The sequence below is a fragment of the Xyrauchen texanus genome, chromosome 21 (assembly GCF_025860055.1).
Source record: "Xyrauchen texanus isolate HMW12.3.18 chromosome 21, RBS_HiC_50CHRs, whole genome shotgun sequence".
Classification (NCBI taxonomy): Eukaryota; Metazoa; Chordata; class Actinopteri; order Cypriniformes; family Catostomidae; genus Xyrauchen; species Xyrauchen texanus.
Genome location: NC_068296.1, coordinates 942,268 through 962,251, shown reverse-complemented (window position 1 = coordinate 962,251; position 19,984 = coordinate 942,268). Strand labels below are relative to the sequence as shown.

At 40.7% G+C, this 19,984-nt stretch overlaps 1 protein-coding gene across 2 annotated transcripts; it reads right to left on the bottom strand.

Moving 5' to 3' along the window:
* Nucleotides 1–204: 204 nt before the first annotated feature.
* On the bottom strand, nt 205–18,154 carry tspan33b (tetraspanin 33b). 2 transcript variants are annotated; one of them, XM_052152949.1, is made up of 8 exons: nt 17,870–18,153; nt 15,568–15,625; nt 15,355–15,482; nt 13,676–13,750; nt 12,933–13,028; nt 10,733–10,861; nt 1,529–1,690; nt 205–493 (listed from the first exon to the last, which is right to left on the bottom strand). In XM_052152949.1, the coding sequence occupies exons 1-8, from the start codon at nt 17,963–17,965 to the stop codon at nt 425–427; spliced, it is 813 nt and encodes a 270-aa protein (XP_052008909.1). In that variant the 5' UTR covers nt 17,966–18,153; the 3' UTR covers nt 205–424. The 2 variants fall into 2 exon arrangements, with proteins under 2 accessions (XP_052008909.1, XP_052008910.1); XM_052152950.1 differs by lacking the exon at nt 1,529–1,690 and having other exon boundaries at nt 17,870–18,154.
* Nucleotides 18,155–19,984: the final 1,830 nt, after the last annotated feature.

Here is a 19,984-nt window from a genome sequence, read left to right as displayed (position 1 = left end):
ACTCTCATGTATTCACAGAAACTATTTGAATACCCTTAATGGTTGCACCACATTACATTTTTAAAATCATTAAATAATTTTTTCATCATCGGCTAACAGTGCGTCTGATTCAGAGAGCTACATCGCAACACTTACATGAAATGGAGGTGTGCATGTAGATATTTTGCGCTACAAATGATGAAAGTCCAACTAGTATTTGTATCTTTTATTTGAGGATGCGTGCATTCAAAATCCTCCAGACATTCTGAATTTGAAACGAAGAAATAAACAACCCTGCAAGCTTTACTAACAAACATTTATTAAATAATACAGAACAAAATGTAAACTGAAATCGCTCCAAGGCAGAGTGAAATTAAACTGAAGGAAAATGTGAACGGAGCAGATATAAAAGCATCACTCCGGTGTGGATGTGCGAGTCTTGCGATCAAATCACTGATCGGATGTCTTTCCGGATCTCAGTGATGAGGATCTGAGACAGCACGATGCCTGCGATCTGAGGATCAAACAGAAGAACTGTGTCAAAGTTGCAGTGTGCCTGTAGAGGAACATCCTCTCAATCCCATGAACAATTCATGAATACAACAAAATTCAATGCAGTGATTGAGTAACATGGGATACAGAAACAACATGATCACGATCATAAAGGATTGAATAACGAATTATGTCTGTATTATTTCATTTAACCCTTTAGGCGTGGATGGGCCCGCCGGCGAGAACAAAAATATAATTATCAAAATATTAATAACTGGGGCAAGTTATTGCCCCAATTGAAGGAGTACATCGGGGTCTTGTTCACAAGTGAGGGGACAATGGAGCGGGAGGTTGGCCGGAGAATCGGGGCAGCGGGGGCGGTATTGCACTCGCTCTATCGCACCGTTGTCACGAAAAGAGAGTTGAGCCGGGAGGCAAAGCTCTCGATCTACCGGTCAATTGTTGTTCCTACCCTCACCTATGGTCATGAAGGCTGGGTCATGACCGAAAGAACTAGGTCACGAGTACAAGCGGCCGATACTTTTAAATCAGTGTACTTTAAACTTAATTCTGATCCATTGTCATTTGTTTTATGCACAATCTGTCAATGGACAGTATACCACAGATTTACATTTATGCATTTGGCAGACGCTTTTATCCAAAGTGACTTACAGTGCACTTATTACAGGGACAATCCCCCCGGAACAACCTGGAGTTAAGTGTCTTACTCAAGGACACAATGGTGGTGGCTGTTGGGATCGAACCAGCAACCTTCTGAATACCAATGTATTATACAGAGCCCTTATTACAGGGACAATCCCCCCGGAGCAACCTGGAGTTAAGTGTCTTACTCAAGGACACAATGGTGGTGACTGTGGGGATCAAACCAGCAACCTTCTGATTACCAGTTTACCGGTTATGTGCTTTAGACAACTACACCACCACCACTCCAGATGCTGTAAACAGAGCTCAACCTCTATTGAACCCAGACATTTAAACTCCACATTTGTCTCAATCTGTTTCATTGGTGATTGGTGATGATTGAGGAGAATGTTACCTGTGGTAGCGCGAGTCCCATTGCCATCGCGCCCACGAACAACAGGTGAGATTCGATCCACACCACCGCTCTGTCCGAACAGCCCACCGGATAGATCGATCTAGTGGCGTTCAGAGACTTTTGGGACTGAACCCCAAATCCACACATGGTGTTGATCACAGTCTGAAAGAGGGTGAAAGTCTTTCAGTGCGATGTCATCTTTGCTACATGTGTGCATTGAATACATGTTAAATCTGTAGTATACAAACACAAACGTCCTTCGTTTGAGGGGCTTGATGCAAACATCTCTGTTACTATTGCTCATACATGGTTAGGACGTCTAACATTTATTTTAAAACCTCGTGCACCATTTTTTGGAGTTGTGGCTACTTTTATATTTCAGTTAAACTTATGAAGTTGTGCAGATTTAAATTTTAGGAGGTACCTGAGACATGTATGGAGACACGAATAATGATCTTTATATTGCATATAGGATCCAGAGACTTTGTGGTTGGCTCTTTTGACTTACCCAAAACACCCTTGCAACTAGGGCTGGATACTATCGACCAGAGTCTGTTTAGCCTGAGACGGAGCACTTGTATTAAAATTAATGTGAGAAATTGAAACGGCCAGTATGGCGGATGTGGGGGAAAAAAATCCCGCCTGATGGGTAAAAGAAACCTGTCCCCCTAGGGTAAGTTGGTGTCCCCCTAGGATAAGTTGATTTCCCTCTAGGGTAAGATGGTGCCCCCCTAGGATAAGTTGATTTCCCTCTAGGGTAAGATGATTTCCCTTTAGGGTAAGATGGTGTCCCCCTAGGGTAAGATGGTGTCCCCCTAGAGTAAGTTGATTTCCCCATGGGGTAAGTTGATTTCCCTCTAGGGTAAGATGGTGTCCCCCTAGGGTAAGTTGATTTCCCCATGGGGTAAGTTGATTTCCCTCTAGGGTAAGATGGTGTCCCCCTAGAGTAAGTTGATTTCCCCATGGGGTAAGTTGATTTCCCTCTAGGGTAAGATGGTGTCCCCCTAGAGTAAGTTGATTTCCCCATGGGGTAAGTTGATTTCCCTCTAGGGTAAGATGGTGTCCCCCTAGGGTAAGATTGTGCTCCCCTAGGGTAAGTTGATTTCCCTCTAGGGTAAGTTGGTGTCCCCCTAGGGTAAGATGATTTCCCTCTAGGATAAGATGATTTCCCTCTAGGGTAAGATGGTGTCCCCCTAGGGTAAGATGGTGCCCCCCTAGGGTAAGTTGATTTCCCTCTAGGGTAAGATGGTGTCCCCCTAGCCTAGGGTAAGTTGATTTCCCTCTAGGGTAAGATGGTGTCCCCCTAGGGTAAGATGGTGTCCCCCTAGCCTAGGGTAAGTTGATTTCCCTTTAGGGTAAGATGGTGTCTCCCTAGGGTAAGTTGGTGTCCCCCTAGGGTAAGTTGGTGTCCCCCTAGGGTAAGTTGATTTCCCTCTAGGGTAAGTTGATTTCCCTTTAGGGTAAGATGGTGTCCCCCTAGGGTAAGATGGTGTCCCCCTAGGGTAAGTTGATTTCCCCCTAGGGTAAGTTGGTGTCCCCCTAGGGTAAGTTGATTTCCCTCTAGGGTAAGTTGGTGTCCCCCTAGGGTAAGATTGTGTCCCCCTAGCCTAGGGTAAGTTGATTTCCCTTTAGGGTAAGATGGTGCTCCCCTATGGAGTTGGAGCTCTAGGAAGTGGTGGTACTGCACCCATCCCTACTTGTAACTCCCTTGCAAACCTATACCAACACCTTAGCATCATGGTGGCGAGCTTTACATGGGCATCTTACACATTGTCTTTAGAAAATGTAAATATCCAGTTTGAGTCATACTATAGAAGCTCCTCTACGATATTACTGTGGTGTGCAGCTGAGTTTGATGATTACTGCCATTCCTTTGGTCTGACTTGTGCAAATGTTCAGTGTTTACTCATAGGCAGTGTTTGACACAACCCACCCGGGTCATCTGAGCCCTTGAACTCGACCCTCTTCTGTTATCTAACAAGTCAGAGCTGGTCACTTCTTCTTTAGCTCATTACAACTCTAGTGTGCCCCTTCTGCCATGCTTTCTGCCAACCTACGGGTGTTAGTGGGCTGTATAATGACGTAGATCAAAGTCGCATCTGATAATATGTAGTTTCAGTTAAATGTTTGTTTTCATGTTGTTTTTGAGAGAAAATGAATGTAAATCTTTTCAAGGTTATAAAAAAGAAATGATACATATGGAGACTTATGATGTGAAGTTGTATAAGATAATTTACTAAATTAATTCCAAATAATGTGCTATTTTTTCTATATAATCATTTTTTCTCTGTCCCACTTTTTCCAATACTGCCTGAAAAAAAAAATAAATAAATATATATATATCTATATATATATATATAAAAATTTGAGAATTGGTAAAAAAATGGTCTTCAAAGGTGATTCTTCGCAGTATTGAGTATTTCTTCATTTTTGCAGTCCTGTGTGTTGTATAATGTCAGGTGATGTGCCATTTTAATCCATAATAATAATGTCAAGAAAAGTAAATGTCCCACTTTGCCCATATTCACCCTGTTGTGTATCAAAAACTAAAACTCATTTTAGTTTTGGAGTTATGAAACAGTATTTAGTTAAACGTGTGTGGATGTTGTACAGTATTTTGGCGTCGCTATACGCAACGCATAATTTAAATTCATTTAAACCGACTGATCTCAGTTCAGGAGACCCTGTTAAACTTTCGACATAAGAAAACTTTACAAGTCTTTCGAGTCATGTGACCAAACAACATGGCGTCCCCCACAGCAGAGTTTGTGTTTGGTTGAAATGCCAACTTAACTGCATCTGGTAAGAAACCTGTTTAAAGGGATATTTCGCCATCATGCCATCCCAGATGTGTAAGACTTCCTTTCTTCAGCAGAACACATTTGAAAAAAAAGGAGAAAATATCTCGAAATGTTCACGCAAGGAGTGACACACACCATTTCCAAATGAATAGGAGGAACGCTGTACAGACCAACGGCGTGAACAAAGACGTCAGGAGATGAGGACAGTTTATCTATAGTAATACCACGGTTAATTTATGGTACATGTACCATGATTACTTCAGGTTTCCTACAGTGGTTACATTTCGTAATGGTATGTTTTTTAAGGTGGAAACGATGGTTTTAAGCATTGTACTTGTACCACAAATCAACAAATGTTTTTCCATAGTTTTGGTTGTCCTGTATTATTTCTGTGGTTTGTGCTGCATGTATAACATGGTTATAATATGGTACATTTTGTGGTTATACTTTTACTACAAATACCATAGTAACTGTATTAAAACATTGCTTATTTTCGTAAGATATTGGAAAAGAATGCACAATGTTCTTAAGGAGCTCCTTTTGTCAGAGTACGCAAAACTATTTAAGAAAAAACTAAATCCTTTCATCTAAAGGCACTTCTCCGCTGCACGTTACGGTTCGACTTTTCTGATCTTGCTTTTCCACTGCAGTTTAGTGCCGCCTCAATGTGGGCGGGATTATAGGCTGATCGTCATAGTTGTACCGCCTCTGCTGCTGTGACATCATCTTAAACGTGACAGAAACATTACTGACCATAAACAACAACACGAGCGCTAGCTGTTAGCTGCTAGCTCATTGTGCTGCATGAAGCAGTTGTTGATGGTGATGTTACACACGTGTAACGGTTAAATTGGGCTGGTTGTTTTAGAATCTTCCAGTAGCTGGTCAACTAAATAAAGTGAAGCTTTCAAGCAGAGTATAGAGTTAACGTAACAAAACGTCCCATCCTCCATCGTGAACTCCAACAACGCCGTGACCGAGTCCAGGACACTCTCCCTCCCATTGCTCGCCGGTCTAGATAACGTCCATTTGGTCCAACCACTTCCACTTTCTTCTGTTTGATCCACTCCGGCTGTTGTGGGCCTTGATGGTTCTGTCGTCACTTTTAAGTGTTTTTAACGTTCCCCTTCACTGTTGGGGGGTCCGGTGGTAGCCGTGTGCGGGCAACAGCTGAGACACTTCCTGAGAGACTTCTTTGTTTCGTTCGTCGCTAATGAGAGGAACGTCTGCACCTCGTTTATTGACCACGGCGTGGTTTTGCACACGGACATTTCAAGTTGTGTGAACAAATGATACTGCTATCGCTGTTAATAACTTTAAAACTAGCGGGTTGATGTCCCGTGTCGCAAACCCAGTGACGCTGGTAGTGACGATTCTCTCTGACCAATCAGTGATCTGCAGGATTTGACATCACATTTAGTATCGGCTCGCTTGGAACCTCAACCGAGATGGTACTAAAAAAAAGTACCAGGTACTTTCCCACAGTGGAAAACCTCCAAAAAGTAAGTCGAGCTGTACCGTGCCTCTTAAGGGACATGTTTGTAGGTTTGGAACAACATGAGGGTGAGTAAATGATGACAGAGTTTTCATTGAAAGGCAAACTTTTTCTTTAACTTGGATTAAACCGATGCAGTAACACAGATTCCCACACAGATTTCTCACCGTTTTCAGAATATAAATGCTTTTAAAATGTAACATTTAACCGCATGAGTTTCGTATTTCCAGTGTCAAGTATACTCCAATACACTTCAAGCGAACACAAATAATCCCCTGCACAAGTTGCTGTGAAATATCATGTTTTCGAGCAGATGCCATCGTCTCCATGTGAACAGCTGCTCGGATGATTCATGTAATTTTCCGGCATTCTTTGCACTTCAAACAACGTGTTTAAATACTGAGAAACATTTAAGCCTATCCACCATACAGTATATCCTCCCTCGGCGTATTCAATGTGCCCTTCTTCCTCTGTTTTCTTCCATTTTTGTTTAAAAGAATTGCATTTTGCCCACATTGATCTGTTTAGAGAGTGTTTATCCAGCAATCACTGGAGACATTTGCCAAGGGAACACCGATCATAACATTTAGGTCTGCCAAGGAGTTGCTTTAAACCAATGATCTATGTTCTGTTTGAGCATCTTATCAGCATTTAAACAGGTCTTATGGATCGAATTTGGAGCGCACATTTTGCATTGAAACCAAGCAGCTGCTTTAGACGTCAAGCCGATATGGCACCACTCGGTCATTTGATGTCTCAGGAGGCAGGAAAGGCAATTCAAAACGTGCTGCTTTGACAAGCGTGTCGAAATGTTTGAATAGCGATATATAAGGTAAACCCAAGCTGTTTAAGTTCACTAAGCTCACTGATGTGATTATAACCGAGGTAATTAACGGCACAGGCCATCATCATTAGAGAGATAGAGCGGAGAGGAAGGGCTGAGTCGACACTTTGAATCTATCTTTGTGGCACTTTGTTGCAAAGAGTGCAATAAACCGATGACTACAGGAAGTTCTGTTTAGCTGATGAGTGGAAAATAATACAACTTTTCCTTTGTACTAATGCCTTGCTTTAAAGGTGGTTGACAGAATATAATGGTGTAGTGTTCTGATGCCAAGGGACCTTTTCTTTGGACTAGTTTTCTTCCCCATGTTGACTTTTTACCTGTTACCTGAGCAATAATATCATCCTACATATGCGTGATTATGGTTGGAAAGATGCTATCTTCATTTCCGAATGCCCAAAGTATATAAACAGTGTTGATTTACCCAGCCACAATGAATGCATGCAATCTTTATTTGAGGTCTGTTTGAAGTCTGAGTTAAACATAACGATGTGATTAAAACACCGAATCCAGCAGAAACTTCAGCATTATTGTCAGATTTAAGACAGATGTCAATGCTTTCATCTCAAAGTGATTGACTGGTGCTTCTCATTTGCATAACATCAAGCGTTTCTTGTAGGAAAGCACCAGTGGACACGTACATACGTTAGCAGCCAGTGTCATGATTTTGTGTTTGCACAGAGATTGGTAGATCTGTTAGTAAATGAAGTTGACTTCAGCAGCTCTTGTTGCATTATACGCCAATGGTGACAGGTCAAAAATGGGAAAAAGCTCTTTTTTTCTGCTGTTTTTCCAAAGTTGGAGTGTCTATAACTCCAGAAGTGTTAAGTATATCTTAATATCCTTTTACATTCTGGTTCAGAATAAACTTTCCTTTTTATATTTCCATTTTTAAGGCCCCATATGGTTAAATTCCAGAGATATGGAGCTCTCAATGTGGCTCCAAGCTTAAATTGTAAAATTGTACACATTGTCAATAGCCGTAAACCAAACGTGGGTCACATGGTGTGAAGCTAGATTTTCTTGTCCAACAACACAAAGTCAATCTTGACTACTTTGGCCAAATGTCAAAATCTTGATTTTAAAGAGTCCAAAATGACACTATTATTAGGAATAAGCGTCACATGTGGCAGTTAGTGCAATACATACAGTATATCTAGTTTTTGGAAAGCTCTGGAATGCATCATTAGGGGTCCAAACACCAAAGAAGTTGAAACTCTTTTACCAATATTCTTATAATTCGTTTCTGACCTAAAAGTGTCTGAACTTGGTGGGATGGTCACAAATCCCCTTCACCACTCAAGCACAAAAACACATACATACACCACATTTTTCGCTAATAACTCAAAATAGCTTTTTTTTTCTCTGAATTCTTCGGTCCCCCCCCCCAAAAAATGGCCATTTGTATTTTATATGGATTTCAAGAATAATTTTCTTCCACTTTTTTTATAATGTTTTTAAAACCATCTCTGATCCATATGAAATTTTGTATGTATCATTGAAAGATGCTCATAACATACAGTTTATATCAGTGGGGATTTCTTTAAGACTGCAAGGGAAGCTCAGCTTCCCCTATAATGTCAAAAAAATAATGGTCAAATATGTACTATTGTGTAAACAATTTATTGACTAAAAATGCGTTAGAACACGTTCATCTCGAAGACGAGTTCGTTCAGAATCAGCTACATTACATATAGCAGGTCGGCTGACTCGATTTACTTCTCATACATTCCCGTAGCGTCAGTGCATTTCCCTGTTGAAGCCGAGCGTCCATTGACTTCAATGGGGCTGCTCTGAACAGTTTTTTTCAGTGCTCCGAAAATAGACGGTCATTGGATAAATGCTGCGATTATGTCCCGCCCACGGACGCTCAGCGTCTCTGGGGGTGAATGAGGAGTGGGCTGGCCCGGATGCCGGGCTTCCGCGTGATGATTGGAAGATCTGTCGAAAGACTGCATCTCCTTTTGATTGACAGCGAATCTGTACTATAAGAAGTCACTGAAGCTATTTCGTGCTCAGTCCCATCGCGGATTTCTCAAGTGTAGTCGAAAGACAAACTGCTGCAACCTATTTCTTTATATTTGTTTGGCGAAATTGCTAGTCAATTTGCATAATACATTTCACACAATTATACACCACATTCCTTGTTTCAGTTTTACCAAGTTTAATATATTTTGTTTTAGAGCGTTCATTCATTCGTTCGTTCGTTCGTTCGTTCATTCATTCATTCGTTCGTTCATTCATTCATACAGTAGGCTAGGCTAGCGTCGTATGGGTGAAACTGCGCACGATGGCAGATGGTGCTAATATTGTCGACCTGATTTTGGCGAAGCCATTTGAAAGTCTTCCTTACGAGGAAAAAATTAGAATTAAACAGCAGGGCAGATCAACACCTAAGATTGATTTAGTGCAAAAAATAGGGTAAATAAGTTTATAATGTAGGCCGAAAACGAGCTTCCCCTCTTTGAAAGACCAGCAGCCGCCACTGGTTTATATATATATACACTGTTGAGCCCAAACATTATGACCACTCACAGGTGATCTGAATAATGTTGATCATCTCCTAACAAGGTCACATATCAATGATTGGGTAGACAGGGCTCAATGCTAAGGATTTTTTGTACTGGCCCAGTTGATTTTTACTGGCCCCGGGTCATCGGCAGTCCTTATTGTCGAGCCCTGGTCAAGGCTGGTAATCTGGCATACCGGGCATTATCCCAGTGGACCAACGCACTTTGGGGCCGATCAGGGGCAAACTGGCCATCGAGAGAACTGAGCGGGCCGGTGTGTCGGCCACGAAACGTGCCGAATAGGCCGCGAAAATGTGCCACCGCGTTATGCAGAACGGACCACAAAACGGCGCCGCAATATGCCGAAAAGGACAGGGCAGAAATCCCGGGCCAATTTCTCTTCCCAGTCCAGCCCTGGCCCTGGTAGTTTAGATGGTAAGTGAACAATCAGTTCTCATAGACGACGTGGAGAAATGGGCATCAGTAAAGACCTGAGCGACTTTGACAAGCATCTCCGAAACGGCAAGGCGTGTGGGGTGTTCCCGGTCAGCAGTGGTGAGTACCTACCGACAGTGCTCCAAAGAGGGACAAACCACAAACCGTCGACAGCGTGTTGGGTGCCCAAGGAAGGCTATCCCGTCTGGTCCGAATCAACAGAATGTCTACTGTGGCACAAGTCCGATGACGTTAATGATGTTACGGGAGGAATATGTTACAACACACAGTGCATCGAACCCTCCTGCATATGGGGCTGCATAACCGCAGACCAGTCAGAGTGCCCACGATGACCCCTGTCCACCATCGAAAGTGCCTTCAATGGGCACACAGGTGTCATAACAGGACCTTGGAGCAGTGGAAGTAGGTTGCCTGGACGGCCGTGTACGTGTGCGCCATTTACCTGGGGAATTGATGGCACCTGGATGGTTTGAGGAACATGATTAAGGGTTCAAGGTTTTGCCCTGGCCTCCAAATTCCCAAGATCTCAATCCGGTTGAGCATCTGTGGGATGTGCTGTACCAACATGTCTGACCCACAGCCGCTCCACCTTATAACTTACAGGACTTGAAGGATCTGCTGCTAATGTGTTGGTGCCAGATATCACAGGACACCTTCAGAGGTCTTGTACAGTCCGTGCCTCAACGGGACGGCGCTGTTTTGGTGGCACACAGAGGACCAAACGGCATATTAGGAAGGTGGTCATAATGTTTTGGCTCATCAGTGTATATTGGTTGATTGACGTGGAATAACCCGTTTAGATGGCCTCAAAATGAACAGACATGGACTAAAAGCCACAAAACTCAATAATTAAAAATTAATAAAAGATAGCTGTATGACTTTGTTTCGAACATTGGAAAGAATGCTTTATATTCAGAAATTGAGCACATCATTGCAAAACATTTACAATTACAACAAGTGCAACGCTATTTCAGTTCATTGAGTGCCATATGAATCAAGCAGACCTCATATCTGCTTTTATTGTGCATTGTATTGTCACTTTTCATAACTACCGATTAAATAATGAGTCAGGAGTTAGGTGTAGGTGTTTACTCTCACCTCTCCTGGTAAAGAAGTGCAGCATGAGAAGGGAACTGCACATCTCTCTGTACTGGGGTTTGACTGGCTGCAGTTGAAGTACAGGTTCCACGACCAGTCCGTGTAGTTGTTCCAGCCGCAGCATTTGAACTACAGGAAGTCACAGATATTCACTTATTGTCTGCTCATGAGAATAATCATTTTAAGGAGGATAGAGAGGAACATCTGAAGAGGCAGAAGAACAGACTGTACCATACAGTAGACTAAAACATCAGCCTGTGTTCGTTCAGAGCCATTAACATTAAAATACTTATTTACATTGTGTTATAGTGAATAGTTGTATTTACTCACCCTCATCTGGCTTGAAACCTGTAAAAACCTGCTTCTATGGAACAATGTCCAGGCTGCTCTGTTCCCTACAGCTAAAGTGGATAGCAGCCCCAACATTTAAGCTTCAAATAGGACAAATCCAGTGTTTATTTTCACACATTTGTTTGTTTTGTTTTAATCATAATGTTTGTCCTTTTGATGAGCTTGTCCTTTATATAAAGTCAATATGTCATCATGTCATATTCATTCATTCATCTACTGTCCAATGCATGTGGACATGATGACCAAAACTGAACAAGTGCTTTAAAATTTGCAGATAAATCAGAAGTGATACGTTTTGATTATTTATAAATGATTTCGCACTCTACATATTATTGTAATCGATAAAAACATCAAACTGATCAAATATTCATGTGTCATATGTTGTTGGAAAGCTCTCAAAGAGAAGAATACAACCTGCCTATTTGATTTACTCACAGATGAACATATAGCGAATAACATCTAAATATATGTTTTTGACACACTGTGAACAGGTGTTGCTCTTATGCCATGTTTTCGCTTATATCTTAACAGATTGCTCCAAAATAGTGTTTATATTCCTCTAATTTCAGGTTTAGAGTCATGTGATCAATCATTCTAATTACATATGTTCACCAGGAGATGGCGCCAAATACACGACACAGACTCAATGATTACTCAAATGACACAGAATGAAACTCATTCTGTGAAATCTCATGACTAAAATCATGTGTGCATGCTATGCAAACCTTTAGTCATTGTTGTGTTTGCATGTGTAATTAGTTCTTATGTACAATTATTATCTTTTATTTGTTTGGAGATGTTTTTGGACACTATGATACATTATATTTGATCATAGTGTCCAAAATAATTATACTTTTGATTGCTTTGTCGTATCAACGCAACATTTTACATTTACATGTAAGCATTTGGCAGACGCTTTTATCCAAAGTGACTTACAGAGCACTTATTACAGGGACAATCCCCCCGGAGCAACCTGGAGTTAAGTGCCTTACTCAAGGACACAATGGTGGTGACTGTGGGGATCGGACCAGCGACCTTCTGAGTACCAATGTATTATGCAGAGCACTTATTACAGGGACAATCCCCCCCGGAGCAACCTGGAGTTAAGTGTCTTACTCAAGGACACAATGGTGGTGACTGTGGGGATCGAACCAGCAACCTTCTGATTACCAGTGATGTGCTTTAGTCCACTACACTTACAATGTCAAATAAGAAAAATAAGGAAACAATCATTTTTGGCTAAAGTCTATTTTTTTCTGAGTCTCAGAATGTCTCTATATAATTGTAATTTATTTATTTATTTATTTTTTTAATGATACCAAACACTTGACCCTCATTTTTGTTATTTTGTTTATTTGTTTGTTTTGTTTTTTGTCAAGTTATAAGCCTTTAATTTTGGGTATGCCACTGAAACAAAGTCTTTAAAAACGCGAGTTAAACCCTCCAAAATCCCTCCCACCATCCTCTATCTCTGAACGTTAAAGAGCAGTCTGTACATTCTGCTAAATATCTTCCTTCATGGGTTTAGAGTGACATGAGGGTGAGCAGATGATTTTGGGTAAACTGTCCCAGTACCGAACTGTGATTGGATGCTTTTATTAGCTTTCATGTTTTCTATGTTCGGATGTTTTTCTGACACATATGAATGAATGAATAAACGTTACATTTATTTAACACTTTTCTGACACGACACTCAAAGCACTTTACACAGTGAACGGGACTCTCCTCAACCACCACCAGTGTGCAGCATCCACCTGGATGATGCGATGACACCCATAGTGCACCAGCTATTGCTGGAGAGATTACAGGTTGTGTTATTACAGAAGCAGAGCTAAAGAGTCCCTCTCACCTGCTGTTGGATGTAATCCATTAGGTTCTGCAGGTCCAGGTCATCTCGATAATGCACAATGGCTTTTTTCATGAATTTCCCCAGAGCATCACTTGTCTGGAAACCAGTTATGCACAAAATGACAGTTCATATGCTCCAGCGTCGAGTACATTTCCATACATGCCTAAAATCAAACACTTACATCTGGATTATATATGTACGTGTAATTGTCCTGTGGGAGAGAGGTCGACATCACCGATTCACTCTGGCGGCTCTAATAGCGTATGCTTTAGTGTGGTGACTAGCTCCCTGCGCTCTTCCTCTAACGCTGCCGTGTTCAAGCACCTCTCAATGTCATTAGCAGGAGAACGTTTGGTCCCACTTTGAAGTGGCAAACCTCTTTAATCATTAAGAAGTGAAGATGCTAGAAGCGACATCGTTAAACGGCCTTGTTTAGCCGGTTGCGTGAGCTGCATTCTGACAGTCTAGTATCGAGTGGGGTAATATGGTCGTGATGGACCAAAGTCTTCAAGGCATGAGATGAACACTGAGGGTGAATGGATCACTCGTTAATTGACTTTACAGAGAGAGACTTGACGAGATGACCTCTTTCATTAAAGCAAAGTGTTTAAAACTAACCACGTTCCCACGACTAAGCCTGAACCTAATGTTTCAACGAATGTGTGTGAATCATGAGAGTGAAATGGTGGTTATATGATAGCCTATATCTTGTGTTAGAGTTGTAGAGATTACAATAAACTCACCTGATCAGAGTAGAAGAAGCCCAGGATTGCAATGGCCATTTGGCAGAGAAAGACCAGGGTGAGACTGAAGGAGAACTAGTAAGGGACAGCAAAGATAATTGCAAAAAGCATCTCATTTCAAATGATCATCATCATCTATTATCTACAGAGCAGATTGGCGCTCTAGTTGTCACGTGTTTAACTGCGGTAAATATTTCTATTCATGGTCATTTGTTGTTGAAAGTCAATAGGAGGGCATGTTGTCACACGGGGGTAAGTTGTCACAATGAGAAGCTGCCATTAAAAAATACAATTGCAATAAAACTATGTTGAAACAATTCACGAAAAAGCAATTGTGTTAAGGGTAAAATGTCAAACTGTTGTTTAGGCTAACAGGAATGTTTTATTAATTTAATTAATTAATTGTGTAACATTAAATAGGTGTACTCTATGTAGAATCATATTACACCATTTCTGTTAAATTATTTTTACGTGGCTCATTGTTCGTATAGCAGCACGAAGCGCTACAACGAAAATTACTTTTATGCTCCTTCACACAAATCACGAGTCAGATTATCAGTTCATAAACACTAACTTTTCACCCTGTTCCTCACACAATGTTATCTTACCATCTTGACCAACACAATATAGGTTTCGTTTGAAAGATTAGAAGCTCTACTTTCCAACGCTTTGAAATTTGCAGATAAATCAGAAGTGTTACGTTTTGATTATTTATAAATGATTTCGCACTCTACATATTATTGTAATCGATAAAAACATCAAACTGATCAAATATGTCATGTGTCATATGTTGTTGGAAAGCTCTCAAAGAGAAGAATACAACCTGCCTATTTGTTTTACTCACAGATGAAAATATAGCGAGTAACAGCTAAATATATGTCTTTGACACACTGTACATGTTTCATGTGAACAGGTGTTGCTCTTATGCCGTGTTAACAGATTGCTCCAAAATAGTGGTTATATTCCTCTAATTTTGGGCATAGAGCCATGTGATCAATCACTCTAATTACATATGTTCACCAGGAGATGGCGCCAAATACACGACACAGACTCAATGATGACTCAAATGACACAGAATGAAACTCATTCTGTGAAATCTCATGACTAAAATCATGTCTGCATGCTATGCAAACCTTTAGTCATTGTTGTGTTTGCATGTGTAATTAGTTCTTATGTACAATTATTATCTTTTATTTATTTGAAGATGTTTTTGGACACTATGATCAATTATATTTGTATGTAAAGCGGCAGCACGAGGCATTACAACAAAAATGACTTATATGCTCCTTCACACAAATCACGTCAGATTATCAGTTCATAAACACTAACTTTTCACCCTGTTCTTCGTACAATACTATCGTATGTCTTCTAAACACTTTTACTATGGCGTATGAGTCATTTTAACGTTTACATCACATAATCAACTACATTTACAAGCTTGTTCGAGTGCGAACAAATAGCGCAGTAGCTCGACTGATAGTGTTGCACTTGTGATGTAAAGGAGCGGGACATGGGTCCTGAAGAGCACACCTGAACCCAAAGTGCATTGGAAGACAGCTTTATCCACAGTGCATTGACATAATGCATTTGATATGTTCACAGTACATTTAAAAGCTTATGCTAAATGAATGAATGACAAAACAGCAGACAAAGAAATGCACTGCCAAATCTTTCCTCACAATTTTAAGGAGCTGTATGTTTTCTCGCAGAGCTCCGATGCATCCACAGAAAGTGATGAAGAACATGACCACACCCACCACGATAAGAATAACGGCTGGATCGATGAAGAACGTGTCACGCACCGCATCTGTGAACAAAACCAACGAACAACACAACTGCCGTCATGACTGATCTCCACATCTCTTCTATCAGGTGAGAAACACATCTCTTACCTGTTGCTTTTTGGACTTTGGCATATACCCCAATGGCAACAATGAGAAGAGAAAATATCTAAAAATGCAAAGAAAGATTGAACTGCAGTTAATGCTTGACAGCTACATTTATACATGTAGTGAAGCGTTTTTTAAAGTGAGGGCCAGAGAATTTCACGGGACGTGAAGAATGAGGATAAAAACAAAAAATAAGCAAATACAAAACAAATATACTTTTATGAAAGAAACCTAATAAATAATAATAATAATGATTATTATAATAGGCAGATATGTTCAGCTTAGTAGACCCGTAGCACTGCCTATTAATAGACGCTAGACTCTTACTCCCCGCTACCTGATTGGCCCTTATCCCTAAATCCTGGGCGTGCTGAGTGACTCCAGTCAGGTCTCCTTAGCAACCAAATTGGCCCGGTTGCTAGGGAGGGTAGAGTCACATGGGGTAACCTCCTCGTGGTCATGGTTAGTGGTTCTTGCTCTCGGTGGGGCGCGTGGTGAGTTGTGCTAAGCAGGGACGGATTACCGACGGGGCCAATGGGGCCAGTGCCCAGGGGCCCTTGACTGCCCGCGGGTGCCAAGCACATAGTTTGTCGATTCTCCCCTCTTGAAAACCCTTTTGGGCATGAACAACGGTTCCTTCATCTTAATGACACAAAAATATAGCGAGTAATAGATAAGTATAGATTTTTGACACACTGTACATGTTTCATGTGAACAGGTGTTGCTCATATGGCGTGTTTTCACTTATAACTTCACAGGTTGCTCCAAAATAGTGTTTATATTCCTCTCATTTGGGCCGAGTCATGTGATCAATCACTCTAATTACAAATGGCCACCAGGAGATGGCGCCAAATACATGAGACAGACTCAATGATGTCTCAAATGACACAGAATGAAACTCATTCTGAAAGACACAAGCACTTGTGACGTCACAAGACTCGTTCAAACAAGAGGGATCAGTGCCTTGAAGAGGTAATGAGAGGAAATCAGAGAAACAGCTTCTGGTCGTGTAGTCTAGGGCATACGCAGGCATTCATTTTGCAGTCTAATAATGTGATGCCGCAGCACCGTTGAGTGAATTGTGTTTTAATATTATTTAAAAAAATTTGATTCTCTCTAAACGCGCTCGGGGATGCACTGGGGTTCACTGGCAAGGCAGACAGTCAAACTGAGCTGATCCACCAATCAGAACCTTCATTTCAGACACGATTGGATATTAACCAATCATATCTTCCGTTTCAGTAAGGGGCGGGACATTTCCAGCATCTGATTCACAAACATCCCTGGAGAAACTATCATTTGCACAGCATATTTATTATACATATTTATGTATATACATTTAAATGTAACTTATGCAATTAAACTTTTACTACAGTAATATTGTAGTAGTAATTACGGTTAATTGTGTGGTAACTATGGTTTAAATAAATACTATGGTTAAACTAAACTATAGTTACTGTAGTGAAATGGTTAATTTTTGTAAGGGTAAACAAAACAGATGTCTAAAAATGTTATGTTTAGGCTAAAACAAAATAATGACTTGAATAATGACTAAAAATATTATTTTAAATTACCCATTTTATCCCAAGTAATTGCAAAAAATAAACATTTTTATAGAAGTATCTGTATAGACGATATTGGACTGGAAATTATTGGTATCAGTTGGAAAAGAAAATAAGTGGTATTGCCCATCCCCAAGTTGTGCGTGAAGCCTCCACATGCGCTATGTCTCCATGGTAACACGCTCAACAAGTCACGTGATAAGATGTGCGGATTGACGGTCTCAGACGTGGAGGCAACTGAGATTCGTCCTCCACCAACTTTACTCTATAAATAAGAGACAGGAGCTAAAATAAATAACCTTAACCTAAGAAACAGACGTGGACTGGCCAACGGGAGAACCAGAACTTTTCTTTGTGGGCCTACCGTGAAATGGTGCCGTTATATGCCAAAGTGGGCCGCGGTATGCAGAAGAGGACAACGAAACACATTGCCATGATATAATTACAGTCACACTGACAAATGAGGCGTGTGAGGGTGTTTGAGTGCCACTGCGGTTCAATTGTCCCATTGAACAGAACTTGAATCATATCAGCTCAGTCTTTAACGCTCGGTGCACGTTTGATTCATGCTTTTACAAAACTTTTATTTACACTTTCACACATCTTCCTCTACACGTGTTGATCTTTGAGGCACTCGTTTGCCTTCATATAGACGCAGGCAGACGTGTAACACTGATCAAATACAAACACAATCACTATGAATAGAAGAGGAACATGAAAACATATTTTCAGCACCAACTTACCCAGAATAAAAAGCTGAAGAAGAACAGGAAGTACCTAATCCAGGGATTGATGAAAGAAAACGTTTCCGTCCTGCTGAGGCTCACCTGCCTGTCCATTATGACCGGGAGTTTTTGAGGCCGAAGTCAAATAAATCACTATATGATGAGGGGAAAGCAAGCAGGACAGGCCCAACAGATATACCACTCGCCGTCCTGTTTCAGCAGGCGTGCACGTGGACTGTCGGTCTAGTCAGAGAGTTGCGTTGCATAAAAGCAGTCTTTGGCTTGACTGCTGCTGAATGGTTCGGAAGCTCGGCTCCATTGTTGTTCTTTCACGAGAGCGGTCAGTGTCGTCACAATTCAAGAATTTGCAGTCCTGCAAAATATGCAGGGGAGGTCGATGTCCTAGTTTGGACATTATGATGCCCTATTCTTCGGTCATTCCCAATATCAAGCCGATTTCACTAGCAGTATGTTAATAGAGAACATGCACAAGCTGACACTGGTCAATCCGACGATGTATAAACTCAAGCAAACATCTTCATCAGCATTCCTCCATTGTGGTTTATCCCTCAGTTTAAAGCAATTCAATAATAGTGAGGAAACAATAAATGTGAGCAATAACTACACATAACAATAGCTGACATGATGGACTGAATCACAACAACAGTTTTGCCGGGAAATAATTTGCATGTTAACAGTCAGAGATCGATTAAGTCACAAAAAGGAACATATTTAGCAATTTTCCAAGAAAGTATTTGGAATGTGGATTTTATTTCTTTTCTTCCTAATATAATTGAATATATCAACTTTTATAATTTTTTAAAAATGTGTTTAATCAGAAAATTATAGATAAAATATTGCAATTTATTTTCTGCTGTTTTCTGTGCTGCTCCAACCAAACAAAAACCCAAACATTTAGTTTTATAGCCTATATGGTCATTTAAATATACAATATTACACAGAGATTAGTATTTTTATTTTATTTGAATTATATCAGCAAATAAATCAATAGTCAAATTTATTAACTGTCAATGAATTTACCCTTAAAGCTTGTCATAAATGATGTGTAATATATTTTGAGTTGTGTTGTGCATTCAAAACGTCATCTTATTGTCTAAAAATATATTTTTGAAAAATACATTTTGCAACCCGAACTATTTTGCAATAACAGTTTCAGGTTTAAACTAAATTTACAGTAAAAAAAATATATTATTTATTTATTTATTTGAAGGTTCTCATTGAGTAACTGTTGCGGATCAATTTTGGTAAGTTCATTTATGGTTTTAAGGTTTGTATTTTTAGTTTTTATCTGCAAACAATAAAGCTTTGATAGAAGCCAAATTTATCACCAAATAACCCACAAACTTGAACAAAGTGAAGTAGAGCGACAGCAATTTACCCGTCCTGCTCTAAGCCAGGGCTGGACTGGTAATCTGGCATACGGGCATTTTCCCGGTGGGCCTATGCACTTTGGGACCGATCAGGGGCGGACTGAGACCTGAGACCAGTGCAGACAGACAGCACACTGGAGGTTAAGTCATGCACTAAATAGGGAGCAAGGGAGCATCCTATAGCTCTCTATAACTGTTCTGAGACCAGTGTAGACAGACAGCACACTGGAGGTTAAGTCATGCACTAAATAGGGAGCAAGGGAGCATCCTATAGCTCTCTATAACTGTTCTGAGACCAGTGCAGACAGACAGCACACTGGAGGTTAAGTCATGCACTAAATAAGGAGCAAGGGAGCATCCTATAGCTCTCCTATAACTGTTCTGAGACCAGTGCAGACAGACAGCACACTGGAGGCTAAGTCATGCACTAAATAGGGAGCATCCTATAGCTCTCCTATAACTGTTCTGAGACCAGTGCAGACAGACAGCACACTGGAGGTTAAGTCATGCACTAAATAGGGAGCAAGGGAGCATCCTATAGCTCTCTATGCAGTTAAGCTTGTTTATTAGTTACTACTAGTCACTCTCGGGTCGGGTCAATCTCGGGTTCTCAACATCATTTTTCCCCCCTGCATAAATTAAATTGCAGCTGTGATGGAAACAGTAAGAGAAACCTGCTATGAATGAGAGAAAACACAGATTCTCCCACTTTCAAAAAACCCGCTCCTCATTCCAGGTAAAT